Source organism: Onychomys torridus, chromosome 2, assembly GCF_903995425.1.
Source record: "Onychomys torridus chromosome 2, mOncTor1.1, whole genome shotgun sequence".
NCBI lineage: Eukaryota > Metazoa > Chordata > Mammalia > Rodentia > Cricetidae > Onychomys > Onychomys torridus.
Window position 1 is genome coordinate 78,295,981 of NC_050444.1, and position 21,923 is coordinate 78,317,903.

The 21,923-nt window shown below is 45.5% G+C and overlaps 1 protein-coding gene across 1 annotated transcript; it reads right to left on the reverse strand.

Annotated features, from left to right (window-relative positions):
- Positions 1-824: 824 nt before the first annotated feature.
- LOC118578443 (thioredoxin) lies at positions 825-10,958 on the reverse strand. The gene is made up of 5 exons (XM_036179389.1): positions 10,711-10,958; positions 6,424-6,528; positions 5,548-5,607; positions 2,149-2,214; positions 825-1,042 (listed from the first exon to the last, which is right to left on the reverse strand). The coding sequence occupies exons 1-5, from the start codon at positions 10,732-10,734 to the stop codon at positions 980-982; spliced, it is 318 nt and encodes a 105-aa protein (XP_036035282.1). The 5' UTR covers positions 10,735-10,958; the 3' UTR covers positions 825-979.
- Between the last annotated feature and the right edge of the window lie 10,965 nt (positions 10,959-21,923).

Genomic DNA, 21,923 nt, shown 5'->3' on the forward strand with positions numbered 1-21,923 from the left:
CTGATCCAGACTAGCTGGGATGTTGGGAACTACTTAACCCTGGTCTGCCTGTCTTCATTGGTGACTGGGAACTATAGCATCTACACCAACAATGACTAGTGCAAAGGTTAATGGGACATCTAGCCTACAACTGAGAATTCTATGGCTTTCGTTATCAACCTGAAAACTTTCTTCAGGCAGCCCTCATCCCCTTGCTGTTTACAAGGTTTTCTGAATCATTTCCACCTTCCTACTCGGTTTAAAATCTCCATGTACGTATACATACAGTTTCATGAGGCCCAGAGGCACGTACCACCACTAAAACCAGGCTTTTTAAAAAGCAGTGACCATGGAAATGCGTCATGACAAGTGAACCATCAGTCACGCTCATGATCAGGACCACACAGTGGGTCTGTTTATGTGCTAATTTTCTGTTTATTAAAGTAAAACAACAAAAATCCCTAAAGACTTTAACGTAACTGCATAATGAGATTTTTCTAAAACTATATTAAGCTAGTATTTCTTCTAAATTGTTTTTAAGATTTAAAAGGTTTTTAAATATGTTTTACTTGCATGGATGTATATACATGAACTGCATGCATGCCTGGTGTCCAGGGAGGCAACTGGAATAACAGGTGGTTAGCTCTCATATGGGTGCTAGGAAGTAAACCCACCCAGGTCCACTGCAAGAATAGCCAATGCTCTTAACTACTGAGCCACCTCTCCAGGCTCCTATCCTTTAAATTGTAAAACAAACAAACAAACAAAACCAATGGCTAAATGTTACTAAAAATAAGGGGATTAGTTCAAGCCATTTCTCATTTATATTAAAAGACAACAGACAGTTTTAAAAAGGGCAGAATTAATATTTTATTGTCATTTATAATCAGATGGCAGTTGGGCATAGACTCTCCTCACACTTCATTTTTTTTTTTTTTTTAATTAAAAAAAAGTTACAGGTTTAAACAGCTGGTGGCTGGTTCTGTTTTTCAGGGCATGATTAGGCAAATTCAGAAATAGAGGCCTCAAGCTTTTCCTTGTTAGCGCCAGAGAATTCACCCACCTGGTAAGAGATGAAAGGACATTAGTGAGCAGAGCCATTATTCTGCACAGAGCTGTAGTCACAAAAGAACAAAAAATGTGGGAGTTTACTTGACTCTCTTGAACATAGTTTTCAAAAAACACAAACCTAAACGAAAGACAAAACTAACAGCAAAAATAAACCACTTTGGAGAAAAACCAAAGGGCTCCAGTGCAATTTTCCCCCAACAAATAAATAGCTCTTAGTAAGAATGAATGACCTGCCAAGGTCTAGGAAAACCTGCTTTTCAACATGAATGATGAACCAGCCATAGAGACAGTGACTGGTCTTTAAGAGAGGAATTTTCAATTAGGCACTGCATTACGACGCATAAAGGTCCAGGAAGGAAGACAATGCCTTTTGTTTTTAAAAAAAGAGACAAGCTCTTTTCTGGTCCCCAGGCTGGCCTTGAACCCCAGGTGTTTCTCATGCCTCAGGCTCACAAGCGCTGAGATCACAGTATCCCACCCAGCCCCGTCATCTTGAACGTAGAAAGTGCTGACACAGTTCTTGTGTTTAAGTCACTTCAGCGCTTTCTGCATGTACAGTTTTGGTTGAGATGTGGCCTCCCTGTGTAACCCAGGTTAGCCTGCAACTCACTATGTGTCCCAGGCTAACCTCAAACTTGCAGCAATCCTCCTGCCTTGGCCTCCTAAGTGCTAGAATAAAGCATGCGCATCATGTCATAGCTCTACCATCATGAAATATAAAATGGTATCACACATCTCCCAGGTGAGTCACTTCAGTCACTTGTGTTGACACACACATTCTTTTGTCCACTTGGTAATTTTTTCCCCTCCTGTTTTGGGAAACAGGGTCTTACTCCGTAGCCCAGGCTGACCCGAACTTACAGCCATCTTCCAGGTCACTCTCAGTGCTGGGATTACAAGTGTGCCACAACACCCAGCCCCAGCTGTTGTCCCCCCCCCCCCCTTTGGGTGTTTGAGGACAGTTTCTCTGTGTAGACCTGGCTGTCCTCAAACTCAGAGACCCATCTGTGTCTGCCTCTGCCTCCCGAGTGCTGGGATTAAAGGTGTGTGCCACTATGCCCAGCTCCAGCTGGTGTTCTTAAAGTCAGGGAGACATACCTTTAGACCCGTTTTATAAAACTGGAAGGTTGGCATGCATTTGACTTCGCATTCTGCAGCAAGGTCCTGGGGTGTCGGGGAAGGTGGTCGGGGAGAGAGGACGACAACAAGAATGTGAACATTAGACTCGGATGGAAAGTTCCAAAAACCAGACCTCTTTTCCATTACACACCCCAAACCTCAGCCTCAGAACCTTCTGGGCATACGAGCATCAATACAATCACTACAGCAGCAACACAAAAGCTCAATGAAGAACCCTTCCTAACCTCTGCATCCAAGCACGGACACTAACAAAAGGATGCTACTGGGATCAGCCAGTGCCATAGGCACTCACTATGCTGTTCAATCAATGAAGTTCCCAACATTTCAGTATCAAGAGGAAATGACATATTCTTCTGGTTTTTGCTGAGATCTTCCAATTTTACTAAGGGAGTGGGGTATATACAGACGATGGCTAACTACTATTTGTTTTCTGGGGTTGGAAGCTAGGGCTTTGCACATGCTAGGCAAATAATCCTAACCCTCTGGGTGGGTTCTTGCCCCATTGCCAAAGTTGGCATGAATTCAAGATCCTCCTGCCTCAGCTTCCTGAGCGCTGGGATTACAGGTGTGCACACATGCTGCTGGGCTAAGGGCCAGATATTCAATTACAACCCAATTGACCCTTAGCCAAGCACAACGGTGCACACCTGAAGTCTCAGGACTTGGGAAGTGGAGGCAGGGGCATGAGAAGGCTATCCTTAGCCACACAGCCACTTCAAGGCCAGATGGGGCTGTAACACCCTGTGTACATACAAATCAACCCTCAAACAAATACATCACAAACACTGGAAAAGGAGGTCTTTTCTTGCAGAGGCCTGGGTTTGAGTCTCAGCACCCACAGGTGGTTCAAACCGTTTACTCTAGTTTCAGGGATTGAATGCCCTCTTCTGCCCTCCACAGGCATCAAGCACATAAGTGAGTGTTCATTCACACATTTAAGCAAAATGCTTATACCAAAGATGAATCTATCTAAAAAAAGAAACAGGAATAAAACCAAGAACTTTCTCATTTTGCTGTGTGTCAAAATGACTTTTTAAAGGTGATATAGTATTTTATTTCACATTTCAACTACTCTTAATGGACTTTCAGATCATTTACAAGTTATGTATATATATATATATATATATATATATATATATATATATTTGTAGATAAATACATATAGCCTTAGGTTTTAAAATATAAAACGGAACTGCTGGGTTCCAGAAAATTCTACAGTTTGACTCATGAAGAAAGACTGGAAGCTATCCATTACTTACTAATCTTATCATGAATGCACCTAAATGCATACCCTTCTTTTCAAAATGCACGCTGTAGGCACTGTCTCTCACACACATATTCACACACGTAGAGGCACATGTACATCCACAGATATGGACTTTCCCATATGAAATACTCATGCACCCCACTTTTTACCATCCCACTGTATGAATAACAATAGTTCTGCTAAAGATCTATGCTATAAGAAAGCAGGCTGTGTAAGCCAGGAAACAGCTCTCCTCCATGGCCTCTGTATCAGCTCCAGCCTCCAGCCCTGACTTGCTTCTGTGATGGACTATGTGAAATGTCAGCAAAATAAACCCTTTCCTCTTTAAGTTGCTTTTGGTCATGGTGTTTCATCATGGATAAAGAAACCCAAATTAAGGCAATGTATAAATACCTACAAAGGGGCTCAGACTCCTAGAACTAGAGTTACAGTGAGCCACCTGATGTGGGTGCTGGGAACACAACTTGGGTAAGTGCTCTTAACCAGTCATCTCTCCAGCAATTCAACTTGACATGGAAATGATGTTTCTGCCTAATGCACTTTCAATCCTCATATATGTTCCTGTACACACGTTAGATCCTCCCACTCCTCAACCCCACAGGCAGAACTCCTGACTGTACTTTAGTCCCATGACTTTCATGCCAGCTAACCCACCAGCTCTGCCCATCCAGGGCAGACTTCATACACCCCATCTACTAAGGCTTCAGCTCTGGCAGTCTCTATGTTTAGCAGCAAAAGAGAAAGCTGTTTTACAGTGCCTATCATTCCTGTATGTCCAGCACTTCCTACATAGTTTATTTTCTAGATTTACATAGCAGTAGAGATCAAGATACGGGGCTGGAGAGATGGCTCAGAGGTTAAGAGCACTGCTTGTTCTTCCAAAGGTCCTGAGTTCAATTCCCAGCAACCACATGGTGGCTCCCAACCATCTGTAATGAGATCTGACGCCCTCTTCTGGCCTGCAGGGATATGTGTGGACAGAACACTGTATGTATAATAAATAAATCAATCTTTAAAAAAAAGAAAGAGATCAAGATAGGCCAGCAACAGCTTAACTCCAAATGGTTAATTATTAACAATGGTTAAGTAGTGTTGGTTTTTTAATTAATATACATTTGTTTTCAACTTTATTAATGCCCCCCCCCAACTCTTTTTAAATAAAAACATTGTCCAAGGTTTTCCTGTCTATATTACCATAAATAAATTCCCCAAACACACCAGCTCCAGACTAGGTTAAACTGAAATTCTGGAGTACTGACACAGTAGCAATGCCAAGTGACTATCCACAAACACAGCAGCACTACCACCTATCAAAGCGTTTGTGGACCTCAGTAAGCCTGTCATCGTTATTAAAGGCCTTCCTTCACTCTCCAGCCGATGCTCTGTGGGCTGTGAGCCTACTCTGAGTGATCCGAGGAACCCTCAGGTTCTTTTGCTCTTAGAACCTCACGCTGCAGAGATTAGGGACTGCAGCATGAGCCACCATATTCTCATACACACCATTCTTGACCCCGAGTTTCTTTCTTCATCCCTTCCCTTAACCCGGGGTCAAATCCCTACTTCCTGCTTTTTAAAAACTACTTATATATAGGAAAGCTCACATTTTGCCAGAGTTCACAAGTTCTGAGTTGTGACCAACACAGGGTCACGTGATCAGCAGCAGAGTGTAAACCAGCCCCTTGCTTTCCCAGCTGCCCTTGTTGATAATCACTACCCATACTCCACTCCTGGTAACTGCTGACCTGTTTCCCTCCTTCATGCCCAGCCTCAGATTTTTGGGGTGTGTATAACAGGTCTACACACTAGTACTAGGATAGTCTTCTACAGAATCACAGTAACGTTACCCACCCTCAGTCACTTCACTCCTATTAATCCATGTCTAGCTTTCTGAGCAAAGCTGAAATACATGGTATTTAAAAGGTTACAGACATCTGTTTTGTTTTTTGGTTTAATTTACAAAATATGCATCACATCTCTCCAGGCCCCCTACTTTGGATATTACTTCACACTTTTACTTTAAAGAACAGGGTAGTCTTAAGAGGACAGGCCACTCTGAGATGCTTGGCAGCATCCAATTTCTCACTACGTACCTGGCAGTCATCCACATCTACTTCAAGGAACACCACATTGGAATACTTTTCAGAGAGGGACTGGAAAATTAAAAATTAACCAAAAAACGTTAGAACTAGATAATGGCAGTCAACATAGTTAAGCTTCAAGAGAGATGTAGAGATTAAAGATTTATTTACTTTCATTTTATGCATATGAGTGTTTTGCCTGCATGCATGTCAGTGTACCATGTGTGTCTGGTGCCTGTAGAGGCCAGAAGAGGGCGCTGACTGCCCCGGAACTAGAGTTATAGAAGGTTGTGACCCTCTATTTGGGTGCTGGGAACCAAACCTAGGTCCCCTGAAGAGCAGCTCTTAACCAGAGGCACCTCTCCAGTCACATATACTAAAAATTTTTAATTTTTACTTATTACTGCATTATTATTCCTGTATGTATGTACATATATATATGCATGTGGAAGTCATAGGGCAACTTTTGGGAGCTGGTTCTCTCCAGGGTGGGTTTCAAGGACCCAAACCAGGCCACTGAGCAATCTCACCAGTCAGGTCTAAAAATCCAGCCTAGAGACTAGGTAAGCATCAGGGACACAGCTGTCTCTGAGCCGAAGTTTCTCAAGTGTAGACTAATTTGGCACTGTAACTGAGGCCTAAATTTCACACTAGGCCCAGGTTTCAAATAGGAGAGACAGAGAGACAGAGAGAGAAAATTACTTAAACAAAGCTAACTCCCGAAAGCTGTCCCCAGCAAACTTTATTATGTAAGTTGTTAATGCTACTCCTCTTGGCCACTGACACAGGAAAACAGCACAGCCCTTACAGCCACCCACTCATTACCAATCCTTTCACCCCAGCCTGTGACCACTAGCCAGCCTCAAAGCCCAGAGCTCCTAGACTCACATGAAAGAAGGGCTTGATCATTTTGCAAGGTCCACACCAAGTGGCAGAGAAGTCCACAACTACAAGCTTGTCTCCCGCAGACGCCAGGGCCTCTCGAAAAGCTTCCTGAGGAGGGAGAAAAAAACACCTGTGTTACACACTTTCACTTTCCAGAAGACACGTCCAGGTGTGATGCATGCCTTCAAACCCAGTGCCCTCTCAGGAGACAGAGGTAGGCAATCATCTCTGGGTGGTGGCCAACCTGGTCTACATTGGCCAGTTCCAGGCCAGCCAGTGAGACCACCCCTCTCCCTGCCAAGAAGAAAAGACCTAAGCAAACACACAAACAAACAGTAAAGAGATATTAAGTACAACCTAGGAGTTTGTGCTCTTAGGGCCTACTTTTTATCCAAAGCAACCAAATAAAGTGGCTTAAAAGGAATCTTGCACACAGTTGGTACTGTTATACTTGACAGGATGAAATGAGAAAGTCTTCACGTCTCCAGGAATACCTTATAAAATATTGTGAACCGACTAATCTGGCGTAGTGATGGTGCTGCGGACCCAGGGCCCTGCACATGCCAGGCAAGTACTCTGCCCTTGCCTTCCATCGACAGCACCTGACTACTTCCTATGATAGACACTGGATTCTTAGGGGCTGACGAAAGGAGCCTCCAAGACTGAAGAAGCCCCAAGACACGGTTAAGCAACGGAAAAGTCACAAGTTACTTAGCCAACAGGGAAATAAAAGAACTTGTCTAGGTAAAACATGGGAAAGACCCTAGAGCCCATGGCAGAGTCCAGGAGACAGACCTACTCAGGTCCCTATTAGCATAATAGATTCTGTGTGCTTTGTTTAAGATTGTGTGTGTGTGTGTGTGTGTGTGTGTGTGTGTGTGTGTGTGTGTATCTGCTGGTGCACAGAGGTCCGGAGAGGGCACGAGATCCCCTTGAGCTGGAGCCATGGGTAGTGGGCACTGAAGAAGGGCCCTCTGGAAGAGTAGAAGGCACTCTGAACGGCTCTGCCAGCTCTCCAGCCCCTTCGGTGTGCTTTACACAGGGCCTCTAGAGTTGGGATCACACTGCTTCTCAACCTTTGGCTTTTGCCCTATGACCAAAACTCACTGTGTTTTAGATGAATCCAACTTTTAGTTCCTCAAGAAGAAATTCTTCTTCGGCTGTTTTGCTTAAGTAACACCCATCACATGAAAGCCCCAGCAAAAAAAAAAAAAAAAAAAGATTAAAAAACAAACCCTCACCACCAGCCTCCCTGAATTATTTACCCAAAGCCCTGATACTGTAACCCTAGGAACCTAACATTCTAGTTACCAGGGACTCGTTTAAACCATCTGTCACTTGGTGCTGACTAAAACTCCAACTAGGCCAACAAAGATGAATCCAAAAAACACAAACAGCTCTATCTGTAGTCAACATTTCCTCCAGGGGAAAAATGTGGGTCAAACTAGTTATCCAAAACCAAGGCAGCCAGGAGTGGTGGCGCACGCCTTTAATCCCAGCACTCAGGAGGCAGAGGCAAGTGGGTCTCCACGAGTTCAAGGTCAGCCTAGTCTACAGAGAAACCCGTTTGGAAAAACAAAAAAACAAAACAACAACAAAGACAAATTAAGAATCATCAGATCTGGCCCAACATAGGACATCATGGAGTATGGTTACTTTATTATTTTTTTTTTAATTTTAATTTTACGTGCATCAATGTTTTTGTCTCCGTACATCACTTGGTGCCCGGTGCCTTCAGAGGCCAGAAGATGCATTGGAACTGGAGTTACAGATGATTACAGACCACCACGTGAGTGCTGGGGATTGAACAGCCAGTGCTCTTAACCTCTGAGCCATCTCTTCAGCCCCGACTACAATTAATTACTTTTAGGTTTTTAACTTCTAGCTAATATTTTTTTCAAGAAAAATAATCAAATGTCATTTCTGAGAACAGTACAGAATAGTTATGACAACTTCCAGAGATTACCCTAATTATACAGGTCCATCAACCCCATGTTGTGGGTGCGAGGAGAGCTAAGTGTTAGGGTCAGGAGGTAGGAATGCAGTGCCGAGTAATGGAAAGTACTTTTCCAAACCACCACTGGTTGATGCAGATAAATTTCATATAAAACCTCCCCTTCTATGATTTTCAGACAGGCCACACCACCCATTCTTTACTGCAAGGCGGAGGTCAAGACGGTCTGACGACACCCACATCATCTGGAATACGCCTGATCCTCAATAAAAATTTGACAACACTGCATGAAAAGCAGGACGAACTGCATTTCAACCACTCTCAAGGTTTCCCCCAACCAAACAGCTATGAATCAAATCTAGGTCAAACTGCCGAAGACTCTGAAAAAGAGACTTGCCATCCTAATTCCCGGCTTCAGGGAATGTGAGTACAGAAGCAGGGATGTGCAAACTTCGTAAACAAGTTCTCTTCCCCAGATGTATAAACTTGCCTGAACTACGGGCTTGAAGAGTATTCAGAATTATCTACTAAGAAGCAAACCCCAAATTTGAGCTCCAGAAACCGATAATCACAATTAGTAAGTGGTCCACCACTGACACAATGATCTGGAGACAAAACAACACAGACGCAGTGGTTAGGAGCAGGTCACGACCAAGCATCTTCTCACGAGGTGACTCAGCAGATTAAGGTGCTTGCCACCAAGACTGTGGAACCAAGTTCAATATCCAGGACCCACAAGGCAGGAGTGAACTGACCTTCTAAGTTGTCTTCTGATCCCCACAAGTGAATGTCCCACCCCTGCACATAACTTTAAAGTGGCCTTTGCTTTTTGAGACAGGTTCTCACCTGTAGCCCAGGACGGTGGTGATCCTCCTGCCTCAGCCTCCTGAGTGCTAGTGATTAGAGGCATGAGCCAACACCCTGGTCTAACACAGCGGTCTGTAAAGCACTGAGCTTGTGTGTAGCTCAATAAATAGCAGTTTTAGTCTTAAAAATAAACAAAGCAAACCAACTGTTGGTTTCTTCATGACCTCGTAGTCCATCACTCCATTCCTGTCTGGAGACAGACCCCAGGGGCCCTTAACTACCCATACAGTCCTAAGAAACAGCTGTTCCGCATGGTTAAACCAGCCAACTTAAGCTCATTAGATTAACCTTTGGGGGCCGAGCCTTTTACGAATAACTGGTTTCCTGTCACTCATGTACACCTTCCTACTGGAATGGCAAAGGTCTCATAAGGAAGGCAGTTTAGACTGGTAAGGACCCAAATGGGTGCTGAGTCTAAACCACTGGTAGTGAGTAGGTAGATTCTGCGCAAACTCATTTGTACTGAGACCCAACCAGGCCCAGACAGTTGCTCAAAACTGGAGGCGTGGACCTGCCTTTCTTGAGCTCCCTTAGTTAGCTGGGGTAACAAGTTAACTAGGTTACCCTGTGAGACAGTCTTCCAAACATCAATTCCCACCACTGCCCCTTTCACGTTCCACTTTACAAATATTCCCCGAGTAGTTACAGTGTAACAGGCGCTGGGTTTCCCAATCGGGAGGATATTTTGGTTCTCAGTAACCTCCGAATATGGCAACAGTTTTTCCCCTGGGTATTTTTTCTTTCCCCAAAGGGCAAACCCAGGACTTTGTAGTGGACTACTCCCAAAGGAGAGAGCCCTGATTGCAGCAAAGCCCACTTACTATGGGTCAATCAATGAAACCTTAGGGTAGCGAGGCCCCTGGGCCAAGACATTGAGGACTGAGTCATTCCAAAGCCAGCGCTGCCGGAAACACGCCCTGAGCCGCAGGAGGAGGAGTCCCGCGGGCGCCGCCTGGACCTTTCTCTTTAGCAGTCACCTGGAGGAGCACCCATCCAAGGGTCTCCAACAGGGACCCGCCCCCGTGCACCGACCGGCCACTGGTGGCCCTCTAGGTGGCGGGCCACTGACGGAGGCAAACTCCGGCCTAGCCCTGCGGCACAGCACACCCCGCGCTGCGTACGGCACCTTGTACGCGAGGAGTGGCGGCTCTCCATTTCCTCCCTGACATTCCGAATCCTGATTCAGACCCGGGTTCACTGGAGGACCCCCACACCCCGGTCCCATCGTTTCACCTCCGCCACCCCACGCTAGCGGTAGGGAGAGTGCGGGAGACTGCAGCCCGGGGAACCCGGGTGCTGCCAGTGCGTGCACCTCCCGTTCCCGGCGTTCCAGGGTCTCCCGGTCCCCTCCCCCAGGGCGTGCTCTACAGCCCAGGGCGCGCACAGGCCCCGGGCCGCTCAGCCGGCGGGGGTACAGAAGGCGGCCTCTACAGCGCCGCGGGCAGCGCGCAGCGCCCGGGCACGCGTACCTTGCTCTCGATCAGCTTCACCATTTTGGCTGTCGCGGGGAGGAACCACACGGGTTTCTGTAGAATCCGATGGAAACGGATCCGAGGCGCCGGACGGAGCTTGCAGCCGAGCGCCGCGCCCGCCTTCTCTTTATAGCGACAGGGAGGAGCACGGCGGGGCGGGGCGGACGGGGGCGCGCGCGGCGGGGACGCGCTCCCTAGCCTCCCGCTCCCGCCAAGGCGCCTCGGCAGGCCACGCCCAGGCCACGCCTCCGAGAGGTGGGGCGGAAGTCAGGATTCCAGAGGGCGGAGCCATAGCCGGCTACTTGAGGAGCTCCGGGACTGCCCTAGTGCTGGCCCTGCGTTCCGCGCGGTCGATCGGGGACCTTGGCGTCCACGGGGAGGAGCTGGCGCAGGCGCCTGGAGCAGCCTCGGGGATTTCCGGGCTCCTAGACACCGCCCTGAACTTACACGGTGGGAAGGAACCACCGTACGTCCGGCTTGCACCGTGCACTGTGCACGGCTGGGTGAGGTTGGTCGCAGTCCCCTCTCACACTCTAGAGTCCCTCTAGGATCACACTGGCCATGCCCCATGAGTAAGTCAGATACTTCCAGACTGGGGCTGGGGACAACTTTAGGACTGCCCAGGCAGAGGTGTATCCTTCGACCAGGACGGCCATGCTGCGGTTCGCCTCAAAATGCTGAGTAACGATGACTAGGAAGTGTCTGAGTGCGCGCCTCCCCTCCTTTCTGAGGATTTCTCTGACACTTCTCTCTCCCCTCCTTCTTTTTCTTTAATGCTCGCAAGTGAACCTGCTGCTGGAGAGGAACAGAGCCATTATAGTGCCCTTGTTTTGTGCCCCATGCGCACGCAGGCATAATGGAGATCGGGTTGTCCAGCTTACAGCGTTGTCTTGAAGGGTTTAAGGGCTTGAAAACTGACTAGGACAGCGCTTGGCACATAGGAAGCACTCAATAAACGATTCTAATTACAGTCATCGTGAGCACTAATTAAGCTTGCGTGGTGCCATGCGGGCCTTGCTGAGTTTGGCTGCCTTGTATTTACAATGACAGCATACATGCATTGCAGAGATATTTCTGCCTTGGAAGACGCCAGAAGAGTGTCAATGATAACTGGGGTGATGTGCAGGAGGAGGACGGGGTGTGATGGTAGCTAAGACCTTGTTAAGGTGGCTTTGTGCAGCCGGAAGGCTGGACTGCAGCTGTATGTGCAGTTTTCGAAGCTGAGGTGGAGACTTAGATAAATCTGCATCCAGAGGTGAAGCACTGGAGGTGGTGAACTGTCCACACTCCTCCCCACCTTGTTTAGAACTAGAAGAAAAGCAGAATTTTTTAACCAATTGTGCGAAGTTTTTAGAGGGCTGAGGTAGTAATGAGTGAAGATGTGGACAAGAAGGAGCATTCTGAGCACCGCCCTGGACTGAGGGCCGAAGCTGCCCTGAAGGCAGTAGCCTTCCCTATGAGGACACTTGAGGAAGAGAGGAACCCCGACTGGATGAGCAGAATCTATAACATGCCTTTCAGCAGGTCTTTTCAATCCAGCTACATTCCAGCTTCCTGGCTATTTAGTAGTTGGTGAATCTGTCTAGCAAGGACATGAAATCACTGACCTGTAGGACCTGGAAGGGTCCCTCCCTTAACTGACACCTCTCCACAGACCCTCAGAAGCCCGCTGCCTCTGTTTCAGGAAGTCCCCATTCCCTGGCACCTGTACGGTACCAACGCACATGGGGTAAATGTGGAGGATGTAGCAGATACAGAGAATGAGGAACTGGGAGGCCAGAGAATGTGTTCAGAGTCCCACCTCTGCCATCTCTCCTGTCTGCATCCTCACTTAGCAGCTGGGTTACTCTAGGCCAGTTTATTTAGCTTCCCCATACCCCAGTTTCCCCTGTGAAATGGAGAGAATACCACCTCGTGCTCAAGGTTTGAGCTACAATACTGTACGTGTAAAGTACTGAGACTTGTGCTTACTGCTGAGCACCACATGAACTGACTGCAGGCTGTTAGACTGAAAGACGTCTGTCTGAGCTGAGGGCAGAGCTGGGGTGGATGGGGAGACTAGAAAACAGGTGTTAGTCTTAAGTAATCAGGAAGTTTGTAAAACAAGACAAACGAAAAACCACTGATGCTGTAACATGAATCTCAGAAGCAAAGGGCTGCTTTCCTCCCAAAGGGTGTAAGAAAAGTGAGCTGGACCTGGCCTTAAGCAAGATCCCTGTGTACGGGGGTGTGGGAAATGGTCCTTAGAATTTCAGTTGTAAGGAAGTGATATTCTGTGTGGAGAGTGGTGTGCAGAGGAATTTCTTGGGAGCCCAGAAATGGAAGGTCCATTTGTGTAGAGCAGTATGGGGCAAGAGGAGAGAGGATATAACGATCTTCATTTGAGGAACTGACTCTGAGTACTGACCAGTACTCCCATTTGCAAGGAACTCCAGCTCAAACTGACTTAAACCCAAGAGAAGAAGGAGCTCGTTGCCAGGGTCCTAAAGCTGCCGGTTCCAGGGGCAGCATCTCAGTTTTTGTCCTTCTCTGGTGGGATGTCTGTCTCCACTTAAAGGTAGCCCATGCTTGGATTCCTCTAGCCCAGTGTCCCTGCAGGAAGAGAACCCTACTCTCCTTGGTTCCTGCAAATGTCCAAGGAGCTGGCCTCCTTGACTGGGAGAGAAGGCGTTAGCTTTGCTTGAATCTTCAGGTCAGCAGTAGAGGAAATCCAGGGGGATACCAGAGGCAGGGGACACGACAGCTAGATGAATCAAAAGGAGTTTTCATGTGATCAGGAAGAGTAGGAATGGGACATGGATGACAAGCTTGCTTCGGGTTTCTGTGGCACTCAGCCTGAGAGCCACGTGGGATGGAGAGCTGGGTCTGCTTTGTCTGGATCTTAACTCTGCTTTAAAGAAAATGGAGCCGCAGGACTTCTGGAGCAGGTTTTTTCCCTCAGACCACAGATTTATTTCTTTGATCATCTCACTGGGCATTATGAGAGCCAAAGTTATGTTTTTGTTTTGTTTTGTTTTGTTTTTTCGAGACAGGGTTTCTCTGTTGCTTTGTGCCTGTCCTGGACTAGCTCTGTAGACCAGGCTGACCTCGAACTCACAGAGAGGCCTCTGCCTCTCGAGTGCTGGGATTACAGGTGTGCACCACCACTGCCCGGCGCCAAAGTCATGTTTTAAGTTTTAATTACTGTGCCTAAGAGATCCATGAAACAAAAAAATGCCTCTAACCAGTAAGCCCCTTGCCCAAGGACAGATACTTCCTGAAATGCTGGAGATAACAAGCCACAAGGTTTCACTACCCTAAACAAGTTTGCTTGACCCATCTGCACTGGACATGCTTGGTCACATGTAGGTGGGAGGTATGTGGGCAGGGAATACATCAAGATGTACTTGTTGCCCCGATTGTATTAGGTGGGAGATATGCAGGAAGGACATGCATCAGGGTATATGCTTGCCCCTGATTGGACCTGTTTGGAAATACTGTGGCCTTATGGGTTGGATTTGCCTCTATAAGTGTTATGCCCAGATTGTGGGGATCCCCAAAAGACCACCACGGAGACAGAATCCCTTATATAAAAGCAAAGAACTTTTACTTTCAGGCTCTGAGCTTGGACCCTGTGGCTGACAATGTAGTGAGAGCAGAGAGCCCTGAGCCCAGGCAGGGTAGAGGTTTGTGTGTGTGTGTGTGTGTGTGTGTGTGTGTGTGTGTGTGTGTGTGTGTTTCTTTTTTTAAATCATAGCAGAGGTTGGAGTGAGAGGATTTCCAGGGTTCAGGACCCTGGCTGACATTTGTCTAGGGGTATCTGTAAGACAGAAATAGGTGTGTGCTAGACTCAGGGACATCTGGCCACCTTATCTAACCTCATCTAATGGTTGGAATGTTTGGAGTGTCAGGTACTTTCCCTTACATGTAGGCCCACCCTTGGTGGGGTCAGCTTATGGCTTTTCCTGGGTCTGGGTGTTGCCAGCCAGTAAGCCTGTCATAGAAACCGTGTCTGGGCGTCTAAGTCTGTCATGTCAGCTATGTGGGCAAGTTGTTCTGTCCCCCCCCCCTCAATAAGCCTCTGCAAAATATGACTCATCGCCATATTCTGGGAACCCCTGAATGGTCCTGGCCAGAGTCCATCATCCTGGCTCGTATTTAAAGTTTGCTTCAAATGTGGCTCAAAAAAATTGTGGAACTGGTCTTTCTCTTGGGATTCTCGGGTTTAGTGGCATAGCAAGGGAGCTCTGTGGCACTGTAGGGTCATCAGCCACTCTGAGGTAGACTTGGAGAAGCATGGCCTTTTAAGACAGAGCCTTTGAGTCTGCATTTGACAGGACAGCTCATCAGATCCATACAGTTGGATCAGCTGTGACCTTAAGGTCTTTAGGAAGAGAGGCCAGCATTAGTTTTAAATTTTAAAAAGTGTTCAGCAGGCTAGTTGAGATAACGATGTGTGTGAAATGACGTAAACTGAATCAGAAAGTGATACGAACCGGGTTGAAGGAAAAGGAACACACTGTGAGATAATGGTTGCTGCCAGGAAGAGCTGGGTGTGTCTTGCTGTTAGTTTCAGTGACCCAGAGGCAGCAGATATTATTCTTCCTGCTTAACAGGGTAGGGGTGGGGGTTAAGGTTCAAGGAGGTGATTCTTAGGCTCTGTTCTGGAAGAGCAGGATGCCAGCACTGTTGTCAAAGTCATTCATAGGCCTTTAGTACTCCTCAGTTCACCAATGAAAAACATACGGAATATGCTAGTTTATAAACCCCATTTACGGTACTCGGAATGTTAACTATTTAGATATTAAGAACCAATTCATACATAAGATAGCATACTTTCAGGGCTAAGTATTTTCTTTTTCCTCTTGTTCTTTCCTGTCTTTGGGGGATAGGGTCTTACTATGCAGCCCTGGCTGGCCTGGACTTAGCTATGTAGACCAGGCTAGCCTCAAATTTATAGACATCTGCCTACCTCTGCCTTCTGAGTGGTGGGATTAAAGGTGTGTGCCACTATGCCCAGCAATGCTAATTATCTTAAGGTAAAAAACACATGTATATATGCACATGTACACAGATACACACACACACACACACACACACACACACACACACACACACACGGAGCTATCAGCCTCACAGAGCTGTGAAAAGTCTTGCAGAGATCTGTGGAAGGATATGTATTCCAGTGGAAAATTGTCATAGCCAGAAAATAAACTAACATGGAATATTTAAACTAAAAACTATTGGTCTTTGTGTTATTCATTAAGTGGCACTGTTTACCATTTGAGAAAAGCCACGAGGCACGACAAAACCCACTATAAGTTTATTAGGTGAAGGGAAGAGAAGGGATGTGCTTAGGCCTATGGGAATGATCATGTAGGAAAAAGGGCAGAGGGATAAGTGGAACCCTCTTTTATAGAGTCCCCCCACACATGTGCATATGGGCTTATGTAGCTACACCACGAATGCACATAGATTACATGATCATGCTGCTGGCAAATCACATGATCATGCTGCTTGCAAATTACATAATCACTCAGTGCATGGATTACTTAGGATGTAAGGCCCTGGGATGACTAAGCATTTTGCCTGGCTACTGGACAGCACATGTGCAGTCATGTAGCTGGGGGAGTGGCTAGGAATTATAACACCTAGTAAAGGAAATGTCTAAAAACAAGTGAAAAGGCAAGTTACAGAATAGAAAAGAACTGCTTAATACATACATCTAACAAGACTTTAATCCAGAATATATAAAGACCTCTTATAACTCAATAAGACAAGCATCCAGTAAAAACTTGACACACATTTCTTGTGTGTGTGCACGTGCGAGCGAGCACATGCATGGATACGTGCGTGGCGAATGTGCATATGATCGGAGAGCCGTTCAACATCATTAGTTATCAGGCTATTTCTAATTAAAATCAGTTGAGATTCCACATGCATTCAGTAGGCTGGGTTAAATTTAAAAGAGAGAGAAAAAGAAAACCACCAATTGTGGACCAGCTGGAAATCAGACATTACTGATAGGAATGGGAAATTGTATAGTCACTTTGGAAAACAGTTTTGTACGTACATTTGCTTTTGTTTTCAAATGAAGTGAAATACCCATTTGCCATATAGCCTTGTAGTCCTGTGTCTAGGTTTTACCTAAAAGAACTTGTACTGCAATCTCACAAAGAGCTGCCTATGAGTATTCCCCAGAGCTTGTTCACCAGAGTCCCCAACAACCCAAATGTCCACAGTAGATGAAATAATAATAAAAGTGATATGTCCACAAGGTAGAATACGTAACAACAAGAAGGAGTAAGCTGCTTATTATATATACAGTCAGAGATGAGTGTTCATATATGTTGAGTGGAAGAAGCCAGACATTGAAGGTTTTAAGAGCCTATTCATAGGAAGTTGTAAAATAGGTCAGTCTGTAGTGACAAAGCAGATCTCTGCTGGGGCTGGGAACTGCAGAGACGGATAGGGAAACTGCTGGTGATGCAGGCCCATGCACCTTCTACAGTTTATGGAAAACTGCATTAAAGTGGACATATTTTATTATAGGCACAACTTATACCCCCAGTAATTAAGAATGTAAAAAATATAGTCTTTGATTAATCCTTTTGAAGGCACAGGAACCATCGTTAAGGCCAGGAAAATACATCGACATGCATCAAAGATGAGATAAATTTAAATACGTAGGCAGTACTGTTAATTTGAGACACACGAGAGTCAAACATGGTTAATTGGAAGAACACATTTTAGAGCGGATAAACTTTGAATAGCTATGACTGTAGCTTTCAGGAAGATAACAGTGTTAAATGTATGCAATCTAAGTAAATGCTCTGTTATGCTTACCCTAAATCTAGGGTCACAGAGACCCAAGATGTGTTAGTTAGCTCTTGTCCTGTGACAAATAACAGGAATAAACAATAGAAAAGAAGGAAGCTTGATTTGGCTCCAGGCGTTTAGAAGCTTTAGGCCAGGGCTGACTCTTGATTTTTGGCATGTGATAAAGACATGGTAGGGAGCAGGAGAAAGACGAGCAAAGCTGCTCACTTCAGAGTACACAGGGAGCAGAAAGAGGGGAGGGCATGGCCGCCTCCACCTAACTTCTTTACACCTGGTGTGACAGTTGGTTATCCAGTACCAAAGGGGCAGCTCTGAAAACCAAACATACAAGTACCATCATACAGACTGAGCAGGTTGTATTTATGTGTTTAGAAATACACACACACACACACACACACACACACACACACACACACAAATAGCAGCTAAAGGAAAAGAGGCCATCAATTTAAGAGTGCAAGGGGATACTTGGGAGAAAAGGGAAGAGGAAAAATGATGTAATTATATTATAATCTCAAAAAATAAAAAAAATTTAATAAAGAAACTGGCTATAGTCAAACTATAGATAACAGTCACAAACACTCTAAAGATAAAGTATTTAAAGTAATGTAAAAATCACTAGCAACATCTTTCTCTTCAGGTTTAGTCCTGATTTTTTTTGTTTAATTTAAAAGAATTAGCATCATATTAAGAACTTTTGTTTGTTTTAATTTTTTTTTTTTTTTTTTTTTTTTTTTTTTGGTGTGTGTGCACCTCTGTGCACACTTATGTGGAGGTCAGAGGGCAACCTCAGATGTTGTTCCTCAGGTGTCCCTGTTTGTTGAGACAGGGTCTCTCACTGGCCTTGACCTTGCTGGTGGTTACACTCCCTGGCTGGCAAGCCTCAGGGATCTGCCTGTCTCTGCCTCCCTAGTCCTGAGATTACAAGCACACAGCACCATGCCTGGCTTTTCCACTTGGGTCCTGAGGATCCAATTTAGTCCTCATGTTTGCACAGTAAGCGCTTTACCAGTTCAGCAACCTCCCGAGTTCTTGTATTTGGAACTTTTAGTTGCTAGAGGAATCTCTGCTTCATACTATATCCCAGAGCAATGGGAGAAGCCCTGGCTGTAAAGAGAGAGCTGGAAGATCTGCAGAGACCTGCCTCCTTTATAAGCACCACATTCAAGTTCAAACTACCTATAACATCAGCTGAGAAGCCTCCAGATGCTAGGCATAGTTAGATGCCTGTGCTTCTAACATTTTGAGATAGAGGCAAGAGGATTTTGAGTGCAAAGTCATACTGGTGAGAACTCCCAACCCAAAAAGCTAAAATAAGTGACAGTCCCAATCCCCTCTAGTCTCTGGCATCCATACTAAGGCAGGGATTTCGTGATGCTATCTGCCACCTTCATTATCTAGGGAGAGCAGAGAAGAGTATTTCCAGTCACATTACCATGGCAACTGGTGAATTAGCACTGGCCTTCCATTCAGCAGGAATTCAATAGGAAGATATATTATTCTTGGGAAATAAGACAGTTAATAACAATACAGTGTAATTTAGAAGTGGACAACATTAATAATGTTAATATGGTTTTTCAATGTATCTGTGTAACAATAGTGAAGTTATTTCATATGAGAAGAATTTAGTTTTATTCATCAGAATAGACCAAAGGACAGGGAAAATCCTATAATTTTTTTGTCTATGACATAATTGTGTAATATTTAATGCTATTATTTTATTTGTTACTATTATTGTGTGTGTCAGCCTGCACACATGTATATGTGTGTGAGTGTGAGGATGCACATAGAGGTCCAAGGACAACTTTGGAGAGATGGCTTTGTCCTTCCGCCATTGGTTTGTGCCCCCGGACTCAGGTCCTCAGGCTGTGCCGTCTTCCTTCTGAGCCGTCTTGTCAGACCTATAATCCTTAGTACTGAAGTCACACAACATTCTAGAGTTGTCTTCGTTTTAAATGTAGTTCAGTTGAGACCGGAAAGACTGCATGATTTTCCTTCCACTGGGGACCAGACAGACACTTTCAAAAACTCCCTTCTTCTCAGACCTAGACTTTAGACGGTGGTACCACCCACTCTTCTGTGCTTGTTCAGATTTTACGACAGTTACTGGAGGATGTGCTCACGTCTTTGTAGTGGGTGCTGAGATGGGTACGACCAAAGGTCGTAAGTGTGAGTGATAGCAGCTTATATTGCATGGTCTGTTCTCACAGGATTCCCAGCAGTGGTTTAGAAGCAGGCTTGGAAACTGTCCTAGTATGGGGGCAAAAGTAAGTATGTTGAAGTCATTTATTATTTATCTGAAATCCAAAATAACCTGGGCTTCCTGTACCTTTGCATCATACCTGTGAACTTTACACCTGGGCATCCCGTTGCTGCTGGTACTGCCTCTCCTGGACACTAGCCAGACTTACCACTCCAGTGGTTTTCCTAGTGGTTCCTGGTTCTCTAGATCACAGATTCTGAAATACCGACAACTAACACAGGTCCACGTGGTGAGAGAGGCCTCTGTCCAAAGCTCTTGCCCCAGCCATGGTGGAGGCAAGAAAGTCCCTGGTGGTATGTTCAGCATAGTTAGAGTAATGTCTTCTGTCTTCTGCTAAGTCTGAAGTTTCTCAAACATGGGGTTTGAGAAGCAATTACTCATTGCTGGGAGTAATCATGAGGTTCAGACACCTGTGGCAGCAGGGAACCAAGGCCTATTCCCTGTCACTTCATCCTGTGTTCCTCATGTTTGCTTCTGTGTGGAGGCTGATAAGTTGGGTGTGGTTTACATAATCTCTTTGCAGGTGACTATGCAAACCCAGATTCAAGAAAGAGGTTATTTCAGGATTAAGCATGTGACTCCATCTGGGTCAATGAGATAAAAGTAAAGTTTGCTTCAAGGATCTTGGAAGAATTTACTTTATTCCTGAGATGGACATAAAGCAATGACCTTGAGGGGCAGTAAGATGGCCTAGCAGGTAAGGGCACAGAGCTATCAATCCCGGTTACTGAATTGAATCTCTGGGGAACCATGTGGTGGAAAGAGAGAACCAATTCCTGCAGGTTGTCATGTGGCCTCCACACTTACACTAAGACATGACTGTACACACACACACACACACACACACACACACACACACACACACACACACACATGAATAATAGGGCCTGGAAAGGTGACTTGGCAGTTAAGAGCACTTCCTGCTCTTCCAGAGAACCTAAGTTGGGTTCCAAGCACCCACATTACTTGGCTCACAACTGCCTGTAACTCCAGCTCCAGGGAATCCAACACCCTCTTTAGGCCTTCACAAGTACCTTCATACTTATGGCATGCACACATACATAAATAAAAACAAATATAAAGTAAATTAATAATCTTTAAGAAATGACCTTGGAGTTGGAGTGTAGCGTGGTAGTAGAGGACTTGCTTAGCATTCTTAAGGCTCTGTGTTTGATACCTAGCATAAACACAGATACACACATGCACACACACACACACACACACACACACACACACACACACACGCACACACGCACACACACACAGACAGACATACACACACAGAGAAACACAAACACCTGGAGAGGAGAAATAAATAATCTCATTTTCATCATCTTCCCGAAAAATCAAGAAATCCTTCAAACATTTTGCTTCTAGCCTCAGATGACAGACATATGAAACAGGGCCAGAAGGCATCGTGGACATCACTGAGGATGGAGCTGGATCACCAATGAAGTTCTCAGAAGCCTGCCTTATTCCTACTCTTTTGTTTGGCTTCTACGGTTTCAAGTTGAGTGTTCTGATACAGCCCAAGACAACCTGACTGAGAAAAGGTCTCCTGAATCTGTGAGGCACCTTTGCATAACTCATCATTTAGTGAAATCAGAAAGTTTAGCATAAAGCATTTCAGTGGAATTAGAAGCTGTTGCTATTATGGAATTGTGAGGCAAAGATGACTACTGGAATTAATGCGACACAAATGACGGGAGAGCTGTTTCATTAGGCCGGGGCAAGAGGCAGTTTCTAATTACGGCCAGATGCTGGTCCCTTTTGCATGGATGCCTGGAGGCTGAAACAGCCACTGAGGAAGGAAGTACTCTCTGAGGACAGATGGATATTTAGATTTCTGGGCAGGCTCACAGCGTGAACATAAACAGTATTTTAAAAAAATACCACCTTTTGTAGTTTGAGTTTTCCTGCCTGGCCCACAGTCAGGTCAAATCTCTCTCACCCACCAGGCCCATAGACGCTCAAACCCAACCAAGTAAACACACAGAAACTTATATTGCTTACAAACTGTATGGCCATGGCAGGTTTCTTGTTATCTAGTTCTTTTATCTTAAATTAACCCATTTCTGTTAGTCTATACTTTGCCACATGGCTTGTGGCTTACCGGCGTCTCTATATG

What these genes read in the sequence shown, in the direction of transcription:
- LOC118578443 (XM_036179389.1), bottom strand. Translation starts at nt 10,734, where the DNA reads ATGGTGAAGCTGATCGAGAGCAAG. An exon ending in TGAAGCTGATCGAGAGCAAG is followed by an intron (nt 6,529 to 10,710) that starts GTACGCGTGCCC and finishes CTCCCTCCTCAG; the next exon opens with GAAGCTTTTCGAGAGGCCCT. An exon ending in TAGATGTGGATGACTGCCAG is followed by an intron (nt 2,215 to 5,547) that starts GTACGTAGTGAG and finishes CCGACACCCCAG; the next exon opens with GACCTTGCTGCAGAATGCGA.